At 34.8% G+C, this 25,705-nt stretch overlaps 2 protein-coding genes, 1 long non-coding RNA gene and 1 other non-coding gene across 10 annotated transcripts; 2 read left to right on the top strand and 2 right to left on the bottom strand.

Annotated features, from left to right (window-relative positions):
* Positions 1 to 652: 652 nt before the first annotated feature.
* LOC106151189 (ankyrin repeat domain-containing protein 66) lies at positions 653 to 9,167 on the bottom strand. Of its 5 annotated transcripts, none has more exons than XM_087002177.1 (4): positions 9,029 to 9,167; positions 1,794 to 1,962; positions 1,269 to 1,497; positions 653 to 1,042 (listed from the first exon to the last, which is right to left on the bottom strand). In XM_087002177.1, exons 2-4 carry the CDS (start codon positions 1,936 to 1,938, stop codon positions 943 to 945), a joined length of 474 nt encoding a protein of 157 aa, XP_086858303.1. In that variant the 5' UTR covers positions 1,939 to 1,962; positions 9,029 to 9,167; the 3' UTR covers positions 653 to 942. The 5 variants fall into 5 exon arrangements, with proteins under 5 accessions (XP_086858303.1, XP_086858300.1, XP_013379749.1 ...); XM_087002174.1 differs by lacking the exon at positions 9,029 to 9,167 and adding an exon at positions 6,395 to 6,482; XM_013524295.2 differs by lacking the exon at positions 9,029 to 9,167 and adding an exon at positions 4,762 to 4,951.
* Trnap-agg (transfer RNA proline (anticodon AGG)) lies at positions 6,289 to 6,360 on the top strand. Its single transcript has one exon. It is a non-coding gene; the product is annotated as a tRNA-Pro (tRNA).
* Positions 6,352 to 25,101, top strand: LOC106151183 (jouberin). Of its 3 annotated transcripts, none has more exons than XM_087002158.1 (33): positions 6,352 to 6,513; positions 7,405 to 7,476; positions 7,626 to 7,701; positions 7,858 to 7,900; positions 8,441 to 8,579; positions 9,381 to 9,468; positions 11,551 to 11,650; positions 11,991 to 12,078; positions 12,226 to 12,442; positions 12,735 to 12,830; positions 13,032 to 13,125; positions 13,297 to 13,392; positions 13,710 to 13,808; positions 14,424 to 14,555; positions 14,759 to 14,826; positions 15,075 to 15,264; positions 15,546 to 15,661; positions 15,966 to 16,134; positions 16,478 to 16,619; positions 16,919 to 16,971; positions 17,251 to 17,345; positions 17,552 to 17,685; positions 17,895 to 18,035; positions 19,053 to 19,164; positions 19,547 to 19,634; positions 19,859 to 19,876; positions 21,602 to 21,754; positions 21,927 to 22,059; positions 22,328 to 22,392; positions 22,672 to 22,743; positions 23,426 to 23,588; positions 23,801 to 23,865; positions 24,087 to 25,101. In XM_087002158.1, the coding sequence occupies exons 1-33, from the start codon at positions 6,501 to 6,503 to the stop codon at positions 24,309 to 24,311; spliced, it is 3,555 nt and encodes a 1,184-aa protein (XP_086858284.1). In that variant the 5' UTR covers positions 6,352 to 6,500; the 3' UTR covers positions 24,312 to 25,101. The 3 variants fall into 3 exon arrangements, with proteins under 3 accessions (XP_086858284.1, XP_086858286.1, XP_086858285.1); XM_087002159.1 differs by lacking the exon at positions 6,352 to 6,513 and adding an exon at positions 6,593 to 6,611; XM_087002160.1 differs by lacking the exon at positions 19,859 to 19,876.
* On the bottom strand, positions 21,936 to 25,674 carry LOC147764871 (uncharacterized). The gene is made up of 3 exons (XR_015332119.1): positions 25,539 to 25,674; positions 22,287 to 22,443; positions 21,936 to 22,075 (listed from the first exon to the last, which is right to left on the bottom strand). It is a non-coding gene; the product is annotated as an uncharacterized LOC147764871 (long non-coding RNA).
* Positions 25,675 to 25,705: the final 31 nt, after the last annotated feature.

Raw genomic sequence — 25,705 nt, 5'->3', positions numbered from 1 at the left:
TATGGGAACAACTGTCGTGGATTGTGCTTGTCGATACTTATTGCTTTACTATATTTTCTTCTACATCTGAAAATGATCTTTACGATGATAAATGAGGGGCCTAATTGGGTTTTGCTGCATTAGTCTTTATGCAATATTCAAAATTGTAGAATTGATTCCAAGTTTGATGTGCGTTATTCAAAATGCTACGTTCCTATGATTCAGACAAGGGCGTTTGGGATTACTTTTAATTGAACTGTATAAAACTGATTAATGATGCGTATGAATTTCTTCAGTCGGTCTTTCGTAAATAGAACAGTGCTTCAAGAGGCAGAACTTGATGTTGACTTGATACCCTTAGGACCTCTCTTCAAAGCAAACATCAAATTATCATGTCCCAAATGGATCCGATGAAAAAGGGATTGCTGCAAAAGTCACATTTCATGGCCAATTACTCTCTCTCTCTCTCTCTCTCTCTCTCTCTCTCTCACACACACACGCACACACACACACACATTTGTGCCTGGTTCTCGCTTTGCTAACTATAAGTAAAAAATAATTTTCTATAAAACTTACAGTTAAAGAAAATATAAAAGCGCCAAGACGCTTTTTGTTCACTGTAAAAAATCCATCAATCACTACTTATTCTTTCTTTCAAAACACAAAATTGAAATTGTTGAAATATTAATTTTAATACAATTGTCAATTTAAAAAAAATGGATTGAACTTTACATATGTTGATCCACTCACATATACATAAGATAAAACAATGGATATAAAGCGCAGCACGCAAATACTTATGTTTGACGAATAAAATATGTTTAAGAAGGATCCATTTTCACATGACTAACCAAACAATGTAACAGTGCACAAGATTATAAGCATAAACACATGCAAAGTACCCATAAAGTTGTTTTTAGTCAGTGAATGGTTGCAAGGCATTACGCTTTGCGTCCCAGACCATCACGTTTCATCTGTGTTTTCCGTATGCTCATGTTCATTGTCGTTGTCATCATCGTCGTCGTCATCATCAACGTCGTCTGTTACTTTCCCTGCCATTACCCTTAAACAATACAAATAATATGGATATAAAAGTATTTAAATTGATAAATTTTACTTTTGATAAAATTGATTTGACGAATTATAATGAAATTACATTATCCATTAATGCAACCTTAATATAAAGGGGCACGTGTAGGGTACCTGTATGTGCTAAAAATTAATTACATTAATCCTGAGACCAAACGACTAGGTCTTTCTTAAACTAATCGTTTTCCAAACATACATACTGTGTCAAAAACTTGACGCAGTCGGCGTTTCCGTTCACTTCCGCTATCGTGAGCGGAGTTTCGCCACTAGCGTTCTTTTTCCACACAGAAACTCCGGCCATGTGAAGAGCCCGGAGGGCGTGCACTTTCCCAGACTCGGCTGCACAGTGGGCTGGGGTCCAACGCCCAGCCATACGGGCAGTCCCCTTAGCTTTGTGTTCCAGCAAAAGGCGTATTATATCTGCGGAGCCTGAATTAATTACAGATTCTAAAACTAAGGCATGTTTGTACTATTGTCTAACGCGTTTCTTTAGCACGTTTCTGAGAATCTGTCATAAGAATGGTACATTTTCTTCTGGAATATTTTTTGCACTAAATCAAAGCAAATCACACATTTTCTTGAATTGACCACATTCTTTCTTTTTTCAATTCTCCATATTTTGTTAATTAGTAAGCTTTCATCTTTTACACAATAAAACACAACGATTTTAAGAGTAGGCCTAAGCCAAAATTTACTCTATTATTTGAGGACAGTCACATCATTACCTTTTGAGCATGCCCAGTGAAGGGGAGTTTTGAACTTCCACTCAACGTCCTTAAGATTAACATCAACCTTGCCACTGTTTAGCAATTCTTCCACAGCATCATAGTCTCCAGCAGCGACTGCTTCGTGAAGCTCTAGACCAGCCATCCTTTAAAGCCACGATTTACCAACCTAAAAAATAGGTCTATCAAAACTAAAAAAATTAAGAAGAAAATCAGCTGTTGCCATCTGTAATCCTCCTATCTACATGTACTAATAAACGAACAGCTGATAGAATTTTAAAATTTTACAATAGTACATGTATATACCAAATATAGTAAGTAAAGCTTTGCAATAAGTTCTTGTGTCAAGAAATTACACATTTTACCTGTGCAAATAGGGGAGAGCGGGGTTGGTTGGAACACTTTTCACCTTTTTTGCGATATCTCAGCAGTCAAAGCTTTGGGGACAAAAATAAAAACACTGATAGGAGATAATTATATGCCGCACTCATCTATGAAATAAAACATGAAGTAGGTCTTTTTATTTTAGAGCAATAAATGCTCAAAGTTGCCTCTTAAAACGTTCCATCTCACCCCACCCGCGGGGTAAGTTGGAACAGTCAGTGGGGTGAGTTGGAACAAGAGGGCGAGTTGGAACGCTTGCATATAAATTCAAAGTATAATTCATTTTAAAAGTAGGTTTATCTATATTAATTTCCCAACAAGTACGTGTTACCTTGCATTTGTATCTCCATAGTTTGTAAGCATTTTTTACGTTTACAATTTGCTTTTATAAACCATATCTAGTTACACTTCATTTCATAATGATAACAAAAGTGGTGTAGTTTAAGAGAAAAGAAATTGAATTCATATAACTCAACCTATTAACAACAGTATGTTAGACCTACAAATGAAAACTGTATCTCTTTCAACTCAACAACTCAGAATCAAAATCGCAGTTCTGACATATGTACACTTGGTCAACCTTTGTACAGTCTTCATGTGACCACTTTAGACAAACAATGCATTAAACCCATTTCTCTTTTGGTCGGCTGTTAATGAACGGCTTCCCACAAACCAGATATGGCCACTCTACTTCTGACTCAGAATCGCTGGTCATCTTTAATTTCCTTTTTCTTGATTTTCTCTATCGACTAGAAATCTTTAACTGTTTTTTATTTTTGTTGCGCTTGTCCTTTTTAATTTTGTTGGGCTTGGCCTTTTCTTTTTCGAGTAGCTCATTTTCAGGTGTGTCAGTTAGTACTGCACTGCATCGTTTTCTTCTTTTAATCTTTGGACTGCGACGGTGAGCCTTTGGAACCGGTCTAATTATTGCTGGACTTGGGCTGTTTTAGGGTTTTCTTAAGTGCGCTTTAGTGTGCTGTAGCACCTCTTCCGGTGAGGGCAACTGAGATTTCAACTGAATCTTTGCCTAAGTTACGAGGTGAATGTTTGTCTTTTCTGGCGTATTTTGTACCCTCGTTCACTAAACATTAACAGCAATCCCCAATCCATTACACAAAGCATTTAAAACAATATCGGCAGAATTGGTGTTGTATAGTTTATGCATAACATAGGCTCTCAGCTAGAATATTTTCATTTTGCCGCGTAAAGCAGAGTAATAATCGACATTTCCTTCCACATCTAAAAGCAATTTATCGCAAAAAAGCAACGTTGGGCATACAGACCCCTTACGACCAAACAGCTAGCAACTGCATTTTACAAGCAGTGACCATCCCCCTTGTATCTTCTACACGCATGTACATTCCGGCATCTTGGAGATGTTCTATCAGCTAGATTCCGTCTCCAGTTGGAGTTGTACTGGCTTACTACGTTACTACTATTACTTCGTTATTACTTCAAAGTTGAAATTAAAACATTTAGAGAGGTTTTAAAAAATGACAAACACCGTGCGGGGTGGGTTGGAACACCCCTGACAGTGTTCCAACTGGCCCCATGTCAAATGTTCCAACCAGCCCCCATGACGTCATGGCCTACTTATGACACTGTATTTCTTTAACACGTGGGAAGTGATTAAAAAAAACAACAGCTTTTTGAACATCAAGGTGGTCCTAAACGCTGTGCAGAATTTCAGTGATATAATCCTTATACTTTAGTTTACAGCACGATGAATGTCAAAAATATGAAAACTTACTTCGAGTAGCGAAAATTAGTTTTTTTCGCATAAAACTTTTACTGCATTTTCGAAACTTCCACAAGTTTACCGGATGAATGACCATGCCACGTGACATTTTTATGCTGAAGGAGCACATGATCGGTCTTGTGATTTAAGAAATAAAGCCAATGTTCCAACTTACCCGCGTTCCAACCCACCCCGCTCTCCCCTAACTGACTTAACAGAGCAGTGTGCAAAATAAAAGATCGCGCATATCATTTAAGTTGGGATTTAGGATTTCAGGATGTTGTTAAACATCAAAATCTTTTGATGAAAAAATGGCTAAATAATTTATCTTTGATGTAAACATGAAGCGTATCTAATATTTAAATCAGGCAAATGTCCACAGCCTCATAGTTGGCCTATGATTGTAGCTGGTGTGACAATGAACACATTCACTAACACTGCTGTCTCAAGTATAAACATATCACCAAAAGGAGCTGAGACTGAGTTTTCACCCAGGCCACTGCAGCACAGTGGAATTCTGTCTTACAGTAGACCCAGTGATAGTATATACTATGCATATTATATCAGGAAAAAACGCAATGAATGAATGGCTATATAGTTACATTATTCCTACTGGTAGGCTATGCGCCCCTTGCACTAAGTATTATCTACTAGTTATAATTTGTCATCGATAACCCAGTACTGCACATAAACTAACCCTGAAAACTTACAATAAAGATTACTAGGTGACTTAATATAACGATCTACCAATAGGGTAGGCCCCTACAACTTTGACATGTAAGACCAATAGGCCTATTCTGAGCACCTAGGGGCCAAACAGTTTTAATTGTGGTACCCTGTACAAACCTCGTCTTCTAAATCTCTGCGATTGCAGACATTTCACGGTTCTTCGATTTCCTGAAGCAGGATTATCTTACTGACAATTCGACCTCAGACCTTGCAAGCGAATTCCACAACTATCACTGACTTAGTATAATGATCTATAATGGCTACGCAGTTGCTTAGTACTTGTAAACAATGACTGACCTACTTCCAACCGGCTGTGTTAGTTGAGGGTTGAGACCAATACATGTATATTTAATTATCAAGCAAGTCTTTGGGTTATGCTTCCTTAATACCTTTTAAATGACAGATATGTATCCTATCCGACATGTTCAAACTATAAATATACATGTAATTTATTTTGAAAACAAATGGATTTTGTCTACTCACGAATCATTGCTCAATTAATCCCTGTAATTGGATTCAATGCTTGAATAAAAATAAACATTAAATATACTAAAATAACATTGTAATTGAATAATAAATGTTACCCGAAGACCGCCACGTCTTCCTGTACATTGCAGGATGAAAAAAATCAAACGTCTTCCTTTTTTTTAGGTAATAGGTCTACATATCGTACGTACCCTTTTTCCTAAAATATCGATATTCTCTATTATTCCAATTGTGGTGTTGTACAGTATAGGCTTATAGGTTCATTTGAAAAATGAAGTTAAAGATATATTTGCGAATTCCATTTTTTTCTAAAACACTAGTGACAGGAAGTGATAAATCAAGCTTTTTGTGAACAACATGTAAACATTTCATGCTAATGTTGACAGTTTTTGTATTCAGTAAGAAAGTTTCAGTATTGAAATATTTTAAAATATATACTGTAGATTCTAGAATGTGGCTACCGACAGTAACAAAGGTTTAAATTTTTAAAGCTTTTTTGTGCAAGAACAGGTAAATTTGGTAATTAATTTTTTCGGTGATTAAAGTTGCTAATTGGTGTACTACATTTGTAGTAAATAAAATTCCACTTGGACTTGCAATTCTTCCGCACGATTACTTTTAATAAAATAAACATACAATGTTAAATGGATCTATATAATGAGAACCAGTTTGTAAAGAATTTCTCGGAAGATACATGTAGGCCTAGCTTTGATTCAATTTACCTCATAAATGTTTATTGATTTAGGAAATGATTTCACATTTTCCTAGAAACGTTGTAATCTGCATAAAACTCTTATTCTTAGAAAAAGAAGATCTTGAGAAATTTCTTTCTTTGTTTGATTTTGATTTATTGATTTTGATTTATTTAGGCAAAAAATTTTATGTTGAGATCTAACGATTCTTTTGTTATGTATGTACCAGTAGGCCCACCTGTAGGTCTATGCTATATAATACCTGTATGTCTATTTTTAATTATGGTCAATATTTTAATATTATTAAAATAAGATTCAGTTCCGCTGAATGCACAGGCATAGTTGAAGATTGAAAAAAAAAACTTTTTGATATTTATGGAAACATATGCATTCGCACGGATAGGCCCTACAAGTAAAAAAGTTTTCTGAAGAATGAGAACAATTTGAAATCAAATTTTAATACGTCGGCTCGTTGGTCTAGGGGTATGATTCTCGCTTAGGGTGCGAGAGGTCCCGGGTTCAACTCCCGGACGAGCCCTTCCTTTTCGATCTCTCTCTCTTTTTATTTCTGCTTGTAAGCCGTCGAACTCGGACAAAGGCAGAGGCATATGCGCCCTATTTTCGTCTACCAATGAAACGTTTCTCTGCACATTACTGCGAGGCTGCACAACAACAATCATGGCGGAAGATGGTAAGAATTCAAAATAATGAACTTACTTATTTTCGGATTGCAGAAGTTCCCATTGACAGAAAACCTTGAAGGGCTGTCTAACAGTTGACTGTAAATGTGTAAGATGTTACAAATAAGTCAACCCATGTTAAAGTTGTGATTGTGTGAATAATATAATCCGGTTGTGAGGTAAACTAAAGCAAAGGTGTGTTTTCTTGAGACTGTCATTTGTCATACAATTGTTTAGCCGGAAGGTCAACATTGATGCATAGCAACATTTGGTGTTACGTTAATACTGATCTATTTGGTTTTACAGATAATAATAAAATGTCCATTAAACACCCATCTTAAGTTTTTCGCCGTTAATTTGTTGGCAATTCTGGTAGTTCAAATATGAATATTGGGTCATTATGTCTGAAAAATCTTTATATTGGCCAAACTGAAGAGCAGTAATATTTGTGTTGGTGGCAGTAATTGCTCACTGATTGTCTAGACTTGCTCTTTCTGGATAGGGTTTGTTTCTGTTTCTGAGCTGTTACTTTGAGGTTCACACTCTCCTCCCATCCCCATCATAGAAAAACACATGCACGCCACCATGCACACCACCATGCACACAGGCACACAAAGACACACACACAAACACACACACACACACACACACAGAGTTTTAGTTTAACAATGTCACCGCTGTGTAGTAAGCTTAGAGCGCATCCAGAACAGCAGACTAACAGATCTGCCGATCAAATATGCCGACCCACTAAAAAGCGTGCCACTTAATTCCCGATTGTACACTGAGCAGATTCCCTGCGGGGATTATGCAACAAGCACATTAAGTGGGTTGGCCATATTTGATCTGCAGATCTGTTAGTCCACTGTTATGAATGCAGTCTTAAAGTGAATGTTTTTTTTTAGGTGTGCCTAAGAAAAGGAAAGCCAAGAAAAAGCCTGTGGTAGAGAATGGACTGGATGAGGCTGATGGGGCAGGTAAGTGCATTATTGATAAAATACTTTTCAGCAATTCTGCAATGACAAATTAATCAAAATATGTCATAATATCCACAGTTCTTTTATTATTTTGATGCAATTCACAATTCAGACATTTGAATAACTTTTTTTCTTCCTTTCATTTGCAGCCCCAACAAATGTCAGGGGGCAGACCAAAGCAAAATTCAACCAGCTTCTACAACAGGCCATGTCAGAAAACAAAAAGTGAGTAATGGCAGGGGAAAAAAGCCTTAATAGAGACTGATTTGCCAAAAAAAAAAAATATCTGTAATAAGTAAAGAGTTAGTGTAGGTGGGTTATTTCTAATATAAGAATGTGACATGTAGTTCTTTAAATTTAATGTATATATATTTTTTCTAGTGCAAAATCTGGGAAGAAAAAGAAGGCACAAGAGTCTATGGCGGTAAGTACTGAAATTCTGTTAACCCACTGAAGTTAAGAGCTTTCACATTCTTTTGCACTTCAGTTGAGTTGTGTTTATGTCTGTGTAGGGTGTGATTTTTCTTAAAAATTTGATTATATTTTCGTGATAATATGTCAGATTAAAGGGATAATAACTCTTCGTATGAGATCTATATTTCACAATAAAAACCTTGTGAATAACTCATAGAAATATGATATATTCTGTTTTACCACAAAAACAGCAGTTATAGCTTTTATTCTGATATTTGAACTTGTCTTTAGACCACGTGACCTCCATTGATGCCTATACTCTGTTAAAATCTCTTAAGAGATTTTAACAAAAAACTAAACTTTTTAGGAAAAAAACAGGGACTTACTTTGAATGTAAAAATGGATTCATTAACCATTGGTAAGTATGGGAAAAATGTTGTTTACTCCAGGAAAATTCATTTTTTGGCCGAAACGAAGAGTTATTATTGCTTTAAAAAAGTTTTACAGGAGTTTAAGAATAGATGCACTAAATTTATGTTTTTCTTTTTAGCTTAAAACCTTAAAACAGGGTGAAGCATTTAGAAAAGATGGAGAGGATGAATCCATCTTGGCCAATACATATGATCCAGATGACCATCCAAAAAGCACCAAAAGCAACAAGAGGAGACAGAGAATGATGGAGAGATCAGGTACCACTTTGGTGTACACTTGTTTACTCTGTGCCTGGGTAAATGGGGACTTAGTGATATCAGGATTAAAGATCATTGACAATTAAGTATGATAAATTTGTCAATTGTCTTTACCTTTGAAAATGGTTCAGTATGCATTATTATTTTTATGGAACATATTGCATCCCAAGCATATGTTCAGTTTAGAAAGGGGAAATTTTTTTATGATGCACTTTTGTTTTAAAGTAATTATTTCAAATACGTCATTTCCGTCCATCTCTTGGGAACGTTTCACTGTCTTAAACTGTCTTTATGTTTGTAATCAGACAAACACAGCTGTCACTGTATATAAGTTTTTTCAGCTACTGGTATCATAAGTATAAGGCTTCCAGATTGCATCCATGTAGGTCAACTTATAGCTCATACTGCAGACCCATTATTCTTATCATATAAGTCACCAACATTGTTACCAACTTGTGTGTCACTATATATACTAGCTGCCCAGGTAGCAAACTCAACTGTAGGGTAATGCTGTCTTAGCTCACTCCTCAACTTCACACTGTGGCCACAAGTGGAAGCTATGCCATTCTAGCAAACTGCTCCTCTACTATTCAGCTGTCCAGCCTACACACACCAACTCCCAACTCACAAGCGAAGGTGTCCTAGTATAGTTGACTAGTGAGTAGTACTCTAGTAAAGGCTCTGATTATAAGCAGTTACACTAAATGTTGGGAAACACATGACATGTGACATGTGAAAACACATGATTTCTATTGGGCACATATTGTTGCACAGTATTATTGTTTACACAATATTATTTAGGAACAGAAAACCCTGCATATGAAGAGGAAACGGAAACACCAAGGAGAATTAAGAACAAAAAGAACAAAAATTCAGAGGATGTTGACAGGTATTGTCAAGAATATGTGCATATTTTTACTTCTTCATGCAGTTTAACTTGCATTTAATTGAAATCACCTTTTATTATGTACAGACACAGATGTGTCTGTACATATAGCCATCATCTGCGTCTGTCGGCGCCGTCGTCGCCGTCGTCGCCGTGCACTTTTACCGATAACACGATAAGTGGAAAACCATTTTACCTTTTGACTTGAAACTTGCAGAACTGATGAATATTCATTATACGCAGGTCAAGTTCGAAAATCAGCATGATCGGGTCACTTTTAGGGAATTTATGCTGTTTTTTCACTTTTTTCAGCATATATGCAGCACCGATAACACGATAAGTGGAAAACCATTTTACCTTTTGACTTGAAACTTACAGAACTGATGAATATTCATAATACGCAGGTCAAGTTCGAAAATCAGCATGATCGGGTCACTTTAAGGGAATTTATGCTGTTTTTTCACTTTTTTCAGCATATATGCAGCACCGATAACACGATAAGTGGAAAACCATTTTACCTTTTGACTTGAAACTTACAGAACTGATGAATATTCATAATATGCAGGTCAAGTTCGAAAATCAGCATGCTTGGGCCATTTTTAGGGAATTTATGCTTTTTTTTCACTATTTTCAATATAAATACAACACTGATAACACAATATAAGAAAAACGGATTGGCCAATTGTAATTATACTCACAGGAGTGGTCAATCTTACTAAAACGCAGGTTGAGTTCGAAAATCAGCATAATCGGGCCATTATTTTAGAAGTTATACTGTTTTTCACATTTTCTCAGATTCAATTATTAGGCATGTTAACAGTCTCATTATTTAACTAATAAGATGCCTAAAAGTGTTTGTTTGATATTTCCTGCATCTTTACAACATTGTTAGTTGATTATGTAAAAAACATGGTAAACTTGTTATCATGTATTGTGTAATAAAGTGTCAAAAATGGAAATAAACTCATATCATTGCAGTTTGTCAGATTCAATCATCCACTATGTTCAGAATCTCAGAATGGAGGAAATTGGACATTTAACACTGTTCTATTGATACTTTTCCCATCTCATCAATTTTCTTAGTTGGTCATATAAAATGGCAGTAAAATGTTTATTTTGTTTTATGTTAAAAAAGTGTTAAAAATGGAAATAAACCCATTTCAGAACAGTGCTGTCTTGTTTACATTTTGGCATTTTCAAGGCGTGACTTTGAAGTTCCACGGGCCTGAAGACCTTGCTAGTCACATTTTCTGAATATCTGTGAAACAAATATTTTATAATTAAAAATTGATGGTCATTAAGCTGTTAAACATTATGTAATATTGCATCAAAATTTGAAGAAACCCCTATTTTGGGCACTGCTTCCATGATGACCATTTAAGGAAAATCATGTCACTTACTGTTCTCAAACTTACAGGAAAGAAACATGGGACTAAAATACAGCTTCAGTAGGCAATGCAGTCTGTTTGGTATTTTAATTAATTTATTTATTTATTATTTTTTTGGCAGTTAAACAGTTTTTTGTGAAAATTTAATTTTTCACATATTGGCATTTTCAAGGTGTGACTTTAAAGTTCCATGATCTTGAAGACTTTTGCTTGTCACATTTTCTGAATGTCCATGTTACTAATATTTTATTAATAACATTTGATTGTCATTATGCTGTTAAACATTATGTAATGTTGCATCAAAATTTGAAGAAACCCCTATTTTGGGCACTGCTCCTATGATGACCATTTAAGGGAAATCATGTTACTTACTGTTCTCAAACTTACAGGAAAGAAACATGGGTCTAACATACAGCTTCAATAGGCAACGCAGTCTGTTTGGTAAATTTTTCTGGCAATTTAACAGTTTTTTGTGAAAATTTAATTTTTCACTTATTTTGCATCTTTATTTTCTGTTCTTTGTCTGTACATTTGACAGCTTTGCTGCCTTGTTTAATAACAAGTTAAAGAAGTTTGAGCATCAAAGTCAATCAGTCACATTATCATGATCAGTCACATTACTCACTTTATTCCAATATCAAAAAAAACTACACCTTATATGGCTCCAGGAATTTTACTAGTATATTTCTTGTCATAGAACCATGACAATATCAGAATTGGCCCCACCTCCTTCCGCTGGAAAGAAGAAGAAAAAGAAGAGGACTCACAGGCCATCGGAGGATGAGGATGCACAAGAGGTGGGTTCATCTTGTTTGATTTGAATTCATAGTAATATCCGAGTACAATAATATGGACTTATTAGTCAGAAATTTTTTTTAAAAAATTGATATTTTGATTCTTTTTGTATTTTTCCTTACTGTTAGTTCACCTTTTTCCTGAAAATATTTTTACAAAGATAAAAAAAGTTAAAGAATATTAGAGGAGTCATGTGCTCAAATGTTTATATTGTGCTTGTATATTGAAGTTAAAAATATATGGTTGCTATGTACTGTGATCTTATGGTTAGGGCGAAGAAAGTATATTATAGTTCATTCATTAATATGGTTTTCAAAGTAATATAATTTGTATTATCTATAGGCAGAGGCGGAGATGTTAGAAGAAGCTCCAGATGTAAAGCCAATAACTTCAGAGAAAAAGGCCAAGAAGACTAAAAAGAAAAAGAAAGGTAAATGCTTTTGCTGTTTAAATGTAGTGTTTACCCAGTACTTGAAGTTTCAATCAACAGTAACCTTTTTCTCTGTCGTTGGTGAAAAAACAATGATTCATGGCATATATCATAGGTAATTAAAATAGTTATTCTGATTTTTTGAAGATGCTGAGCAAACAGAAGAAGGAGCAGAAGTCCTCCCTGAGGACACAACAGTCATGGAGCCAGTGCCAGCCAGAAATATAGAAGATGATGGCAGAGTTCTTGGCATAACTGTGCACAGGACAGATAAATTAAAGACAGACTTTTTTATTGCTCATCCACTGGTTAGGATACATATTGTAGATGCAGCTACGGGATCACATGTAAAGAAACAACACAGGTATTATAGGTTTTAACATTTCATGTTTTATTGGAGCAATTTTAGTAGGAAGAAATAGTACTAGTATTGAAAATAGATAATTTCTTAATTTTCCAATGTCACAGATTTAATAGTTGACATGGATTTGAAATAATGCTTTTAGATGTTTTCATACTAGCATGCATAGCATCAATCTGCTTTGCCTCTTATATCGGGAAAATGCTTAGATAAAATGACACTATCTGATTCACTCTGTTTTGTACAGTGGATATTTATATTAGCTTGACTATACAGTGTGCTTGATATATTTCAGAGATCGTGCAGTAACCTGGTATTATGAAAGAAAGGTAGACGGTTTAGACTACATCCTCCCAGTGCTCACACAGCCATATGACTTCAAGAAACAAAAGTAAGCTGTTTCAATGTTTGTTGAATTAAAAAAAAACAAAGTTCTGTGTATAGGATGTAGGTTCTCTTAGGGTATTGTGAACTTTATATGTGTTCAAGTGAACACTGCATAGATAAAGTTAATCTTGTACAATGGTGCTTTAGGCTTTGAAAACTGTCCGAGTCCTTATGTTGCTCAAATATATTTATAATTTTTTTTTAGATCTACTCTTCCCATGTGGGAAGAACTGGTGATCTTCAATGAAAACTACAATTACTTTCTACAGCAGGATCCAAAGGTCATGATATTTTTTGAGGTAAAATCCATATTTTGAAATTTGCCAAATTTTCTTTTTCCAAAGTAATCTGTCTTCAGCATTTATCGATTATTTTATATTCTAGTTTGAATCTAGGTTAAATTAACTTTTAGCATTTAAGGGAAATGCTACCTGTGTATTAATTCATTGAGATATTTCCTTTTTCACCAGATTTTAGATTTTATTAGCATGAATGCTGCCAGGCAAAAATACAACGTAGCTAAGCAGGAGGGTGGCTGGCATAGGGTTGCATGGGCTTTTCTTAAGGTATGAAGTACATTCTCTTATATAAAATTTAATATAGAATTCATGGCCAAGAGAGAAACTTCATCCGTATTCATAACACTCTACTGAAGAGAGAAAAAAGAAATGGTGCAAATTGATACCATAAAAATGTTTTGATCCTTGCATTAAAGAACTAACAACATGTTGTCAATACAACTATGTGATGACTGTTCCTGTGAATACTGTTCCTTGGAGCATTTATAAAAGTATCCTAGGCTGTGACAATATATGAGTTTTGTATGTGATCACAGGACATTATTTGCATGGCAATTTTTATATGGTGTTTATACTTGTTTCAGGTGCTAGGTTCTAATGGCCATTTTAACACAGACAAAAAACTAAGATTACAGTTATTTCAACCACCATTCAAGTTTAAAGCAAAACCAGGCGTGGTAGATGTAAGTTGGTTTTGTTTTAAGGCATGCAATGTGCATCTTACCGTTTATATTAAAAAGATTAATTTTCCCAGAAATTTCAACAATTTTCGCATAATAAACAACTAAGGGACCCTATTGTACAAACTGTGGTTCGATCTATCTCCAAAGGGATTCTCGCTAAATTGCAATCAACTTAAATGGCTTAGAAGTCTGTCATGCCTACTGAAGCTGCTAGGGGGTAATTAATTATCGTTTAGCAGCTTCAGTGAGCATGCCAAACATCTAAGCCGCTTAAGCTGAAAGCAATTTAGTGAGAAACCCCTTGGAGATAGATTGATCCTGTTAGATTGATCAGGTATGGGAACCCAGTCTTAAATTACATCCAAAACTGTTGAGAAATGTACAATTTGTAAACTTCTTATTGAGATTCAAATTTTTATTTTTAACATTACAATTGAATTCTCCATGATCTCTATTTATGATAGTGACACAACGAGAAACTAATTCAGCAAGCTAGCAAGTATACTACCTACCCAAAGCTTTTGGTAGGCACCAGTGTTTTTTTTTTTTTTTTATTTATACAAAATTGAACACTCCACTTAAACATGTTAATATCTGTTATATGTCACATTGTAGGTATACCAGTGGTGGCTAGAACTACCACGTGTTCACTATCCGTCCACTTTGTATGTCACAGTGAAAGGAATCAGGCCTCCTAACCCAGACGAGATAGAGCCTGCAGGCAGGTCTATGTTTGCTACACAAAAGGTATGTCGAGTGTGTTTCTCGGCACATGTACTTGCTTTGAATAATCACAATAGATATCGGAAAGACTCTCTGCTCATCATTTGTCAGATATTTTCATAACTGAAGGAATGTATCTACAATAGTATTCTACAATGATAGTTCAATTGAATTGCACATAAGTATATCAGAAGTCAAGCTTAGTTATTACAATCCATTTTTTTTAGGAAATTGGCAAAACTACATATCAGGAAATGCGAAAAACTTTGGAAAGAAATTCTAGGCTAGCTAAAGGGTAAGTTGTATAGGAATAACATCATATTTTAGTTAACTACGTTTCTGATATGTTAATAAGCAGTTAAATAATTTACTGCAGCTTAATTTGTGTAGATAGACATAGAGCAACCAATGTCTGTACAAATACATATTGATAACTGAACATGAGTTCAGGAAAACTTTCAAACATATTAAAATGTACAATTACAAAAGAGAGCTATTGAAAAACAGCCATTATAGCCAATTCATATTGTCTTCTATGTGCAGAGATGAGGATAAGAAGACTCCAAGCACATGGAGCAGGCTTGCTGGTCAAGCTTGCAAAGTTCCCAACAACCTCAACCTAACTCTGCCCACTGGGAGACAGGGGTGTTTTGTATTAAAGTTCTCTCCTGATGGAAGGAAGTTAGCGTGTGGGTGCCATGATAAATCCACATATCCTATTCTAGTGTATGAGGTAGGCTGTGTCAGTGGACATTTTAACTAACACCATTTAGAAAGAAACAATTAGTATCTGTTAGTCTATATAGTTTGACAAGGCAAAGCGATCTATTTTTGGTGTGAGAATGCAATGGTAATGGTCTAACTGTTAGGATTTTTATTAATTCATTTTATCAACATTATTATTATTATTATTATTATTATTATTATTTGTACTTTGAAGAACTGCAGCAATTGGGTTTATTGTGGTCAATTCCTTCTGTATGTCATGATGTCCTCTCTGGTTTACTTTTCCAGATACCATCTGGACAGCTAAAGGGTCAGTTTCTGGGTCACTACAGCATCATATATGATTTGTGTTGGACCAAAGATAGCAAGAGCTTACTATCAGCTTCTTCAGATGCTACAGCAAGGTTAGTTTATGGGTATTTAGTTAATCTTTTTTTTTTTTCATTTGTAAAATTAATTTTGATTGAGATGATAAAAATATTAAGCCTCTGCATGTAGATTTGTCCTGTTTTTCTTTCTTAATGCCGTTATGTTTAAGTGACCATTCAAATACAAATATAAAGCTTTGTGTTTCCAAGTAATTGTTTTAGTGTTAGAAGTACATCACTCAGATTTGTACTTTGAACAACTACAGTAACTTTGTACTTTGAACAACTACAGCAACTACAGCATATACTCATACTTGGTCTGTTACTTGTAACATTTCAGGATATGGAACATTCAGAAGTTTGGTAGCCTGTCGGAGAAATTGCTTCCACACCCAGCCTTTGTGTACACCGCCCAGTTCCACCCCAGGGTGCCTACAGTAGTGGTTACAGGAGGATATGACAAACTTATCAGAATATGGAACACTGACATGCAGGGACACCATGCAGAGGTATGATACATATTCGTAGTTGTTGTACACATGTGCAGTTGCTGTGTACATATGTGTAGATGAGTGAAAAACATAGGCAGAGGCCATGGTGGATCTCTCTCAAATGCACATCATCATTTGGGTATCCTCTTGCTATATTTCCAAAATGAATTTCTATTAGTTTTACTCTTTTCTGGCATATTTGTTTTCCTCTTTTCTTCAAAGTTCTGCTAGCCACAAATTAATATTATTAATTTCTTAGGTGTCCTTTGATTTAGTCACAGTAATCTTTTTCATGTAGAATTCAAAATAAGAAATAAGTATAGATTTCATGCCTTTTAAATGCCGTGCCCTTTAATTGCAGCTAGTTCAAGAGCTTGAGGGCCAGAAGGGGTTTATCAACACAATTTGCTTTGATGAGGATGGGCAGAAGATGTTTTCTGGGGACAGCATAGGGACACTTAGGGTGTGGAATGTATATGTCACTGAGATGCCCTCAAGAAAAGGTATATGTCCATTTGTTCCTGCATAGGGATGAACTTTTGGTATCCAAAGATAAATCTATTTTTATGTTTGATAACCATCTCATGTTTGTATATAGAATATTTTAGCCTTGTTAGTTGTAAATTCAGAACAAAAAGAAAGTTGTGATTTCTATAGAGTGGTTGTGAATGTCCAGCAGGAAAATCAAAGAATTGATGGGAATCGCTTTGAAGTTATTTGGATATTTGATTAAAATTCATTGAATGTAAACATTGTAAAAATAGTTTTCAGTCTGTTTTGATGTGTTGAAATTTTTTTCTAGGAGTTCTAAGGGACTGGAGTCTGTATAAGGAAATCAATGATGAGGAATATGAGGCAAGTTTTGTGCAAGGGCAGTAGACGTTTGTTCAGCCATTACCTAAAACACTGATACTAATGTGGCAGCAGATGTTCAGTTTAATACATTTTCCACCACCACATTTTCAAGAATTCAAGAAACTATCGAGATTGAATGTTTATTTGACTTTGAGTGAAGCCATAATGAATTCCTATCTTTGTAATTTAGCCTTTAAATCAATTCTTTAACCCAATATTTGTGTAGTATTTTAGACAATTACTTATCTAAATCATTGTTGAATTATGGTTCTATTTTAGGGTACACCCATTAATTATGTGACCATGCACCCAGGAGGTAGACGATTACTGGTTCACTGTAGAGATAACACAATAAGAATGATAGATCTCAGAATGTGAGTTTAGTATTTTTCATTCTTTTAAATGTTACTGAAATAAAACATACTTTTGTGAAGTTTAAATGTAAATTGCCCTGTCAAGAATAATCTGATAAGATACATAGAAAGTTGAAGAGATCTTGATCTGAGCTAAAATTTTTTCTAATTTTTTTTTTTTTTTTTTTTGCTTGAGCCCTTAAGAATACTGACTTGTTTTTCTCCAGATTTGCTGTTATGCAGCGTTACATTGGTGCTTTAAATTTCCGGGAACAGATACGCAGCACTATCTCACAGTGTGGCACATTTGTTGTATCTGGGAGTGAAGACTATGGGGCATATGTGTGGAATGCTGAGACAGGTATCAAATGTCACACATATCTATTATAGCAGGGATTTGCTACTCTTGGTGGATTTTAGCTGAAGCCTGAGAACATTTTTTACATTCATACACGTATATCATGGTTTTGCAATTAAAAATAGTTCAATTATTCGAATTTTCAGAGCTTTCAATGCATACAAAATTCACTGCAGACTAAAAACTTCAACTAGTATATGTTTCTGTTTCAGGAGATCAAGTTGCAATGTATACAGAGTTGAATTACAAGAAACCTGTCACCTGTGTAGATTTCCACCCTCATGATAACATGGTGGCCTTTGCCTCATTTGGAGAAAACAATCCAGTGTTAATATACATCTATGACCACCAAGGTGAGACTGTTGTGAATGTGATTGTTTCAGTTTTTTTTAGAGGGCACTTAAATGAATTAGGATAAGCCAGTAAAGTTATTTCATCATTGATACCAGTTTTAGGTTTACAGTTATGTTTTCTTAACCATACTCTGTAAAGGATCTTAATATAGCCATCTAGGTCTCTTTTTGACATTCTATCCACCAACTCAGCTTCTTAATCACTGTTTCTTGATAGCATTGTGAAAATTTTCAGTCAAGTCAGTACCATTGTGTCCTTAAATTGGCAAGAGCATTCACAATGAGCACCAAGTATAAAAGAAATTCCGTTTGAATCAGTTTGCTGAATATTGTCCACCAAAACTATTTTTAATGTACACTGTAGACTTAGGTCAACAACTAACAGGCCTACCCAACTACCAGACTCAGCACCTAAGGATCCTGAATTAATCGGTATATCGGACCACGCAACCCGTTTTCAAGGTGTGTGGCAGATCGCATTTCGGAGTATCATACACCAGAACAAATTTTGTATCACGACTGCGGGCTCATCCACGCTCGGCTGAACAACCTTAAACTGTACTCTTACTTTAGAGTACTCTATTTTATTGTCTCTATGGGGATATATGGGGACTTTACGACATTCGGTTTGAATGTTTTAACCAATTTGATAGGGCTTTTTTCCATTGTATTAGATTAATGTGGCAGTCTAAGGTGCATCTAGGTGGCTTTCAAATTTATGCACCCGGTTTTAAAATCATATAGCGATTTTACGACAATCGTTTACTATCCAATCAAGGTGACAGCTGAGCATGCCAGGGCTCATCCTGTCGGCGTTCTGGCTTATACTCTGAAATGCGATCTGACACACACCTTGAAAACGGGTAGTGTGGTCTGATATACCGGTTAATTCAGGATCCTTAGGTGCCGAGTCTGGTAGTTGGGTAGGCCTGACTAAGAAACCTTTTAGAAAAAGGGAGTTTTGATACAATTACCTTGACAATTGTGACAGTGACAGAATTATAATTATAATTACAGTGGCCCAACTGGATGCAGACATTGGCACAGTGTTTGGGACCAAGTCTATGAGACCTAGATCACCCACAAGGGCTTCCACAATGAAAGAAACAGAATCTCAGGCAAAATTAAGGTAGCACTTAGAATTAAAACTGAACAATTTTGTCTTCAAAGTATAGCATTTGTGTAAACATATGAAAAAGATATTCGGATTATTCCAGCTTGCCTGTGTAGAAGGAAAAAAATGCTTGACTAATATTCTGTCTAGATTTTAATGTACTATATGTAAATACAATCTTTTGATTACATGGTACTGTAACTAAGAAATGCAGTATTTTATGAGCGATTACAATGTCACCATTGGGTTTAAGATAGCATGGTGCATTTAACTGGATTTCATGAAAATAGATGTAAATTTAGGGGTTGCTACCAGTATGACAGAAGAATGTAAAAGATGACAAATATATATATTACATAAGCTAATGGGATATAAATGCAATGGATTTCTCCTTCAGGGCTCATCAGGAATACCAGGTAGAAGACAGCTCCTTGCAGGGTACAGCAAGGCTGGAGAGAGTGAAGAAAAAACTAGAAGCAGTAACAGTAAGAGTGAATCCTATTATGTTTTAAACATATGACACACCTGATATACTTGAACCAGCATAAAGTAAATAGACTAAGTACATGGTGTGATAACATTAGTAAGTATAAAATGAAGTCGCATCGTATTACTATAATAATGGATTACCTTTGAATTATATGGATTTTTAGTTTACTTAATTATAATTTTTGTTTTGAGTCTTGCATTTTGCCTTTCTTTTTTCCAGGCTTCTAAGAATGTAAAGGTGATTTTTTGTGACTTTTATATGCCATTTGCTGTTATTTTTTCAGTTAACTTCATTTTTAAAGGGGTCATATTAAGAAGTTTGTACAAACTAACCTTTTTTATTTCACATAATATTGTACTTTAAATAGCACAAAACCATTGCTCTAAGCGTTTGGTTGATGTTTCCTGTTTCGTATACTTAATAAGATTTTCATGATAGCTGAGTTTAACAGTATTTCCCACACAAAAATTTTTATATACAGATACTGTAAGTGTCTGTATATATTCCGATTGGTCTGTCTGTCCTCTTCGTTGCTGTCGCCATCACTGTCGCCATTGCTGTCACTGTCCGACACATGACGTTCGCCCCCATAACTTTCAAACCATACTTTTGTTTTATTTTAAAATTGCCAATTGGCTTTGTTTGGTAAAGAAGCAGATTGCTTTCAAAAATCAGCATGATTGGTTTACATTTACGGTAATTATTCTGGTTTTTTGCACAATTTTAGTGACGTTCCCCCCATAACTGCCAAACCGTATTTTTGTTTTACTTTAAATTTATAGAGTGGCTTTGTTTGGTAAAGTGGTAGGTTGCTTTCAAAAATCGGCATGATCTGTTGACATTTATGGTAATTATTGTTTTTTTGCACAATTTTGGTGACGTTCACCCCATAACTTTCAAATTGTATATATATATTTTTTTACATTAAATTTACTGAGTAGCTTTGCTTGGTAAAACGGTAGGTTGCTTTCAAAAGTCAGCATTATCAGTTCACATTTACGATACTTATTTTTTGTGTGAAATTTTCATTTTTCACACATTAGGATTTTCAGTGGCTTTTACATCACATGGAATTGAATCACTTGCTAGTTTTTCAATGTCCATGTTACCTGTAGTACATGATGTAATAGGGTAAGAGTGATTATGCTATTTTAAAGCATTATGTAACAGTGCATCAGAATTGGCCAAAACATTATTTTGTGCAGTTTTTTCTGTGAATGTCTGAACATTTGACAGCTTTGCTGCCTTGTTTCCTGTATGGTTTCTGTATATTTGCCAGCTTTGCTGTCTAGTTGTGGCTTATTTCAATTTATGCAGTGGGTTTCACTAAACTATTGTGTTGACACATGGCCATATCTTAAAGAGTAAACTGTTGCTGAAATATATTTTTATACTCTTTTCCCAAAGGTGAATGAGCTTCAAATTTTCTTATCATTTAAAGCACCTTGTCATTTTTTTTATGAAACCAACTCTCTAATTAAAGGTATTTGGAGTACCTTTTAAGTGACTTTTAAACAACCTGGGAAATTTTGCCATCATTTGATCAGATGAGCTGTGATGAGTGACTTTATGTTACAGTTTTTTTACATCTAATCTAGTTGAAGAGGTTAACATGACATGTTTATTATGAGGTCATTTATTTCAAATTTAATTGACAGTAATACATTAACTTTTTGAGATGTCCAATAAGTTACATCCACAGTTTTGAATGTTGCAACCCAGAATTTAAAGAGGAAAAAAAGAGAGAATGGACTACTTGCTTACATCTGTTGAAGTTTGTCAAAAAAAAAAAATAAAAAATAAATAAATAAATAAATAAATAAATAAATAAATAATAATAATAATATGCATACATTCAAAGAAAAGTTCATAGTGGCAAATTTAATCCCCACATAGTCTACATGTTTATTTAGTTATTAATTATATATAGCATTTTGATTTCTTTGTTCCTCACATAATCAGGCATTCCAAGCTCCACTAAGGGCTCGTTCACCGGATAAGTTAATCCCTGGTCAAGTTCCGTCCACACCTGGTCAGACAGCCTTCATGGACAGCACATGGGGGCATACATTTGACCAGTCAACATATCTGAACTACATGCAAGCCATGACAGGGGTAAGTATTAAGTTCATAATAATTTGACTAAAGTGATATAAAATGGATTCCACTTGTTGCCACTTTGTGGAACTTTGCTGGTGTCAATTTTTTCCTTTCACAGCATTTAGGCTGTTATTTTCATAATATGTAATGTATAACTATATTCATTGATGACCCATCCTTATTTCAGAGTCCAGCTCCTCAAGCATTTTCCCCACATGCCACAACCAACCTGAGTGCCACCATGCAACAACAGCAGTTTGCGTCCCAGATGAAGTACCAAAGACAAGGCGGCACAGGATGGAGACCACAGTTTGGAGCAGGTTACATATGTCTTTGCTTTAAGAGAAACACAGACAGGCTGAATTTGCTCTAATTAGATTTATTATCCTATTTGTTGTATGGAGTACGTTTTTAGAATAAAATTCATTATTTTGGCAAAATGAGTGTAACACAGCTTTACCTTTTACTCATCTAACATTGATTTTTACATTTAATAGTAATCAGTGTTGTCTCTGTGAAAAAAAAAATAGACCACATCAAGACCTACTTTTTATGCTTGAAACCATGTATTTCTACCTTGCACTTTAGTTGGGCGCCAGGGTGCAATGCCTATTCCATATACAGGCAGGCCTCCACAGATTGCCCTCAATGCAGTGAGTAGCTCTTCTGTTGTACAGTTGTACAGTTTCTCAAGATAAATATATCTAAAAAGTGAAGTAAAATGTTCTGCTTGCATACACTGTGAACTCAGTTTGATATAGTTAGTTATCCCATTATAAGTAATTGAAAACCCCAATATGAATTCATTGTACATTTAAGTTTGTATAAATATGTATGTGTAGAGCAGTTTTTAGAAGTAGATTCATATTACTGTCTTTGGAGGTATTTTAAAGTGCAAGATGCTTTCACTGCAGTTATTCATGTTTTTGCAGACACAAGGAAAACCTCAGTTTTCATTTCAACCTCCTCCTACCACTAAGAATAAGACAGCTGTACAAAAGCAGGTATGTTACACTTGTTGAGTTAATATGATGTTTTATAAGAGAATATAGGTGGTATCCACAAGTAAAATAGATATTGTCTCCCCAACCCTTATATCTTAGACTGCGTTCAGAAAAACCATCTTACAAGCTGAATTGATCCAACTCTGCGGGGATTCTCTTAAAAGTGCATTCATTGTAATCAGCTTAATTTTCTGACTTGTCTCCTTGAGTGAAAGAGCTTCTGAGAGCCAAGCTCGCACGAAAGATAATTACCCCTTTCTGGTTGAGGAGGCTTGTCATACAATGAAGCTGATTACATCCACTGCCTGTACAAGAGAATCTCTGCAGAGTGGGATTGATCCAGTTAATACGATGAGTTTATCTGGAGGCTTCCATATAATCTCTGTTTTATGAGGCTTATATTTGGATTTGACTTGCAGAATTATCAAAGATACTAATATGAGTTTGGAAAAATAATTTTGTAATATTCATTATGCTGAAAGTCTCTACATAATATCAGAAAACCTAAGGCCATATATGGCCTTAAGTAATGTCTGATATTTTGGTTTGTTACCATTCATTGCAATTATGAGTGTATAAGCTGCTGACTGGTGGATGGGTGAACTGTTATTCTTTTATTTTGTTTTATTCTGTCAGTCTTATCAGTTGTTGCTGGTTCATTGATATATGATGACAATTTTAGGTCAAGGCACTGTATGACTATCAGGCGCAGAGGTCTGATGAGCTGTCGCTGGTGCGTGGTGACATTGTGACAGTGCTGTATAAGGACAGTGAGAACTGGTGGATGGGTGAACTGTTGGATGGACAGCAAGGATTTTTTCCCTCAAACTATGTGGCAGAAATAGGTAGGTTAAAATAATAATGCTTAACCTCTTATAGAAGTCCACCTGGATTTTTTAAGTCATGTCATTATATATATATATATATATATATATATATATATATATATATATATATATATATATAATGTGTGACTTTTTAAACAACAAATGTAGAGGGATTGAATCAATAGCAAAAAAGTGATTAATGTATCATTCAAATTAATGTCATATTGCAGGAGCAGTGGATGATGGAGATGAAGATGAGGAGGAATTGAATGCAATAGAGACAAAACCAAAGAAAGTAAGTGAGCCATTTTAATAGCAATCTACACATTCAGATGTATTCATTATATCTTTTTGTGTCAAAATTACACATTAGAAAATAAACACCCTAACAATGGTATTTAGAAAATTTACTAGTTATTTACAGTAGACAATATAGAAAACAAGAAACTTAAAATCCTAAAGTTATTAAATATATGCACCTTTTGATTAAATTAAAACTTGTTAATTTTATTCCAGACTACAGCTGTAAAGTCTGCCTCGGGAGACCTGAAATTTGTCTCAGAGACAGAGGACAGTGAGCAGGACACCCCTGGTGGGACACCAAAGAGGAAATCTGCTGCAAGGAGGAGGAGGAGGGATTCAATAGACAGATTACTTAAGAGTGTAGATGACAATGTAAAACCACCACTTAACAGAAAAGCAAGGACTAAAGTTAAAGATCCTGAAGAATCAAAAGCATAATCACAGCAGTAGGCTGGGTTATAATGAGACAGTATTCAAGCTCATTTTACAAAAGAAATGTTTTAACACTAAAAAGTTCCCAAATACACAGCTGTTCATAATTTATTTGTAGTTTCATTTGGGAATTCTTGTATACTACAATTTCAATCTCTTACAGAAATATTGTGCCAGTAGCTGATGATATTATTATATGGTCCCCTATGAAAAGATATGTATTTATTTTAGGTCTTGCGTCAAGTTTTTTTTTTTTTTTAAATTTTGAAACTAGAATACAGCATTGCCAGTTATTCGGAGTGTTATATATGAAAAAATATTGTATATCATTTATAAATCACTCTGAATATTTGTTGTGGTTTGAAGTAGTTTTTGTTGGGGTACAAATTATTAACCTGTATGTGCTGTGGATTGTTATGGTGCTGTACTAACAGCTTCCAATTGTTTAAATGCTGGTCTTCAAATGTTTGAGCAGTAGTTACCCAACTTATAGAATAAATAATTTAATTTTATGATTAACCATTTTTGCCAAAATACTGGGCTATAAAAAAGACAAATACTCTTATAAATATTGTTCAATCTTAATGATTGGTCAGTACTTAGTATCTGCACTTAAAATTACCAGAAACACAGTAAAGTGTATCTATTTATTTCATAAATGTATGTGAAAAGCTCTTGATTTCTATCTTTGTTTGACGATTTGTAGATTTGTTTGAAAACGCTGTCAACACAGAGAAAAATAATATTAATATATATATCAAAATTTAGCATTAAATGCTACTACCTTGCTACTTGATTCTCAGTTCTGCCTTTTCTCTCCTTGACCCGAAGCCAAACACTGCATGGTAAAATTCTAAGGAAGTTTTTCTATAACTTATTAGACATGCCAGACAAAAGTGGCGTTCAATGTAAATTCTGGTACATGAACTTGTTCTAATTTTTAGTTTTTATTTTAATTTTACTTAGTGGGTTGTTTATTTTTTCAAGAAAACGTTGGCCCCAAGGTAATCTGTAGGCTAACTTACGGGACTTGTGTACTAGTAATTAAGTGTTTTGCTCTTTCTTGGGCAGTCGCGGTGAGATAACAATTTATATTCGGTTGAAGAATGAATTAAGAGCATATTAGTAGTAATAAAGTGTTTTGCTCTTTCTTGGACAGTCGCGGTGAGATAACAATTTATGTTCGGTTGAAGAATGAATTAAGAGCATATTAGTAGTATTGGTATTACGTACTATTTCAGTATTTGCGAATAAGTAACTAGGTGGTCCCTGGCACTTTGGCAGTGTAGAATGAAGAAACATCAAACATCACCCAGGATCCATTAATTTTCCCAAAACAATATATAAATTTGAATGTGTTACTGTGTTTCTTGTTAATTTCGCCGTTGGTTGAGAAAAAA

Source organism: Lingula anatina, chromosome 1, assembly GCF_051362555.1.
Source record: "Lingula anatina isolate TDL-2025a chromosome 1, LinAna3.0, whole genome shotgun sequence".
In the NCBI taxonomy this organism is placed as follows: Eukaryota; Metazoa; Brachiopoda; class Lingulata; order Lingulida; family Lingulidae; genus Lingula; species Lingula anatina.
This window is presented reverse-complemented; position numbering and strand designations above follow the sequence as displayed.

Coding starts and splice junctions, on each gene's coding strand:
- LOC106151189 (XM_087002177.1), bottom strand. CDS start 1,938: ATGGCTGGTCTAGAGCTTCACGAAGCAGTCGCTGCTGGAGACTATGAT. Junction 1,498..1,793: donor TCACTGGGCATGCTCAAAAG/GTAATGATGTGA, acceptor TAATTAATTCAG/GCTCCGCAGATATAATACGC. Junction 1,043..1,268: donor TGCGTCAAGTTTTTGACACA/GTATGTATGTTT, acceptor GTATTGTTTAAG/GGTAATGGCAGGGAAAGTAA.
- LOC106151183 (XM_087002158.1), top strand. Junction 12,079..12,225: donor GACTAAAAAGAAAAAGAAAG/GTAAATGCTTTT, acceptor GATTTTTTGAAG/ATGCTGAGCAAACAGAAGAA. Junction 22,060..22,327: donor GAGACCACAGTTTGGAGCAG/GTTACATATGTC, acceptor CTTGCACTTTAG/TTGGGCGCCAGGGTGCAATG.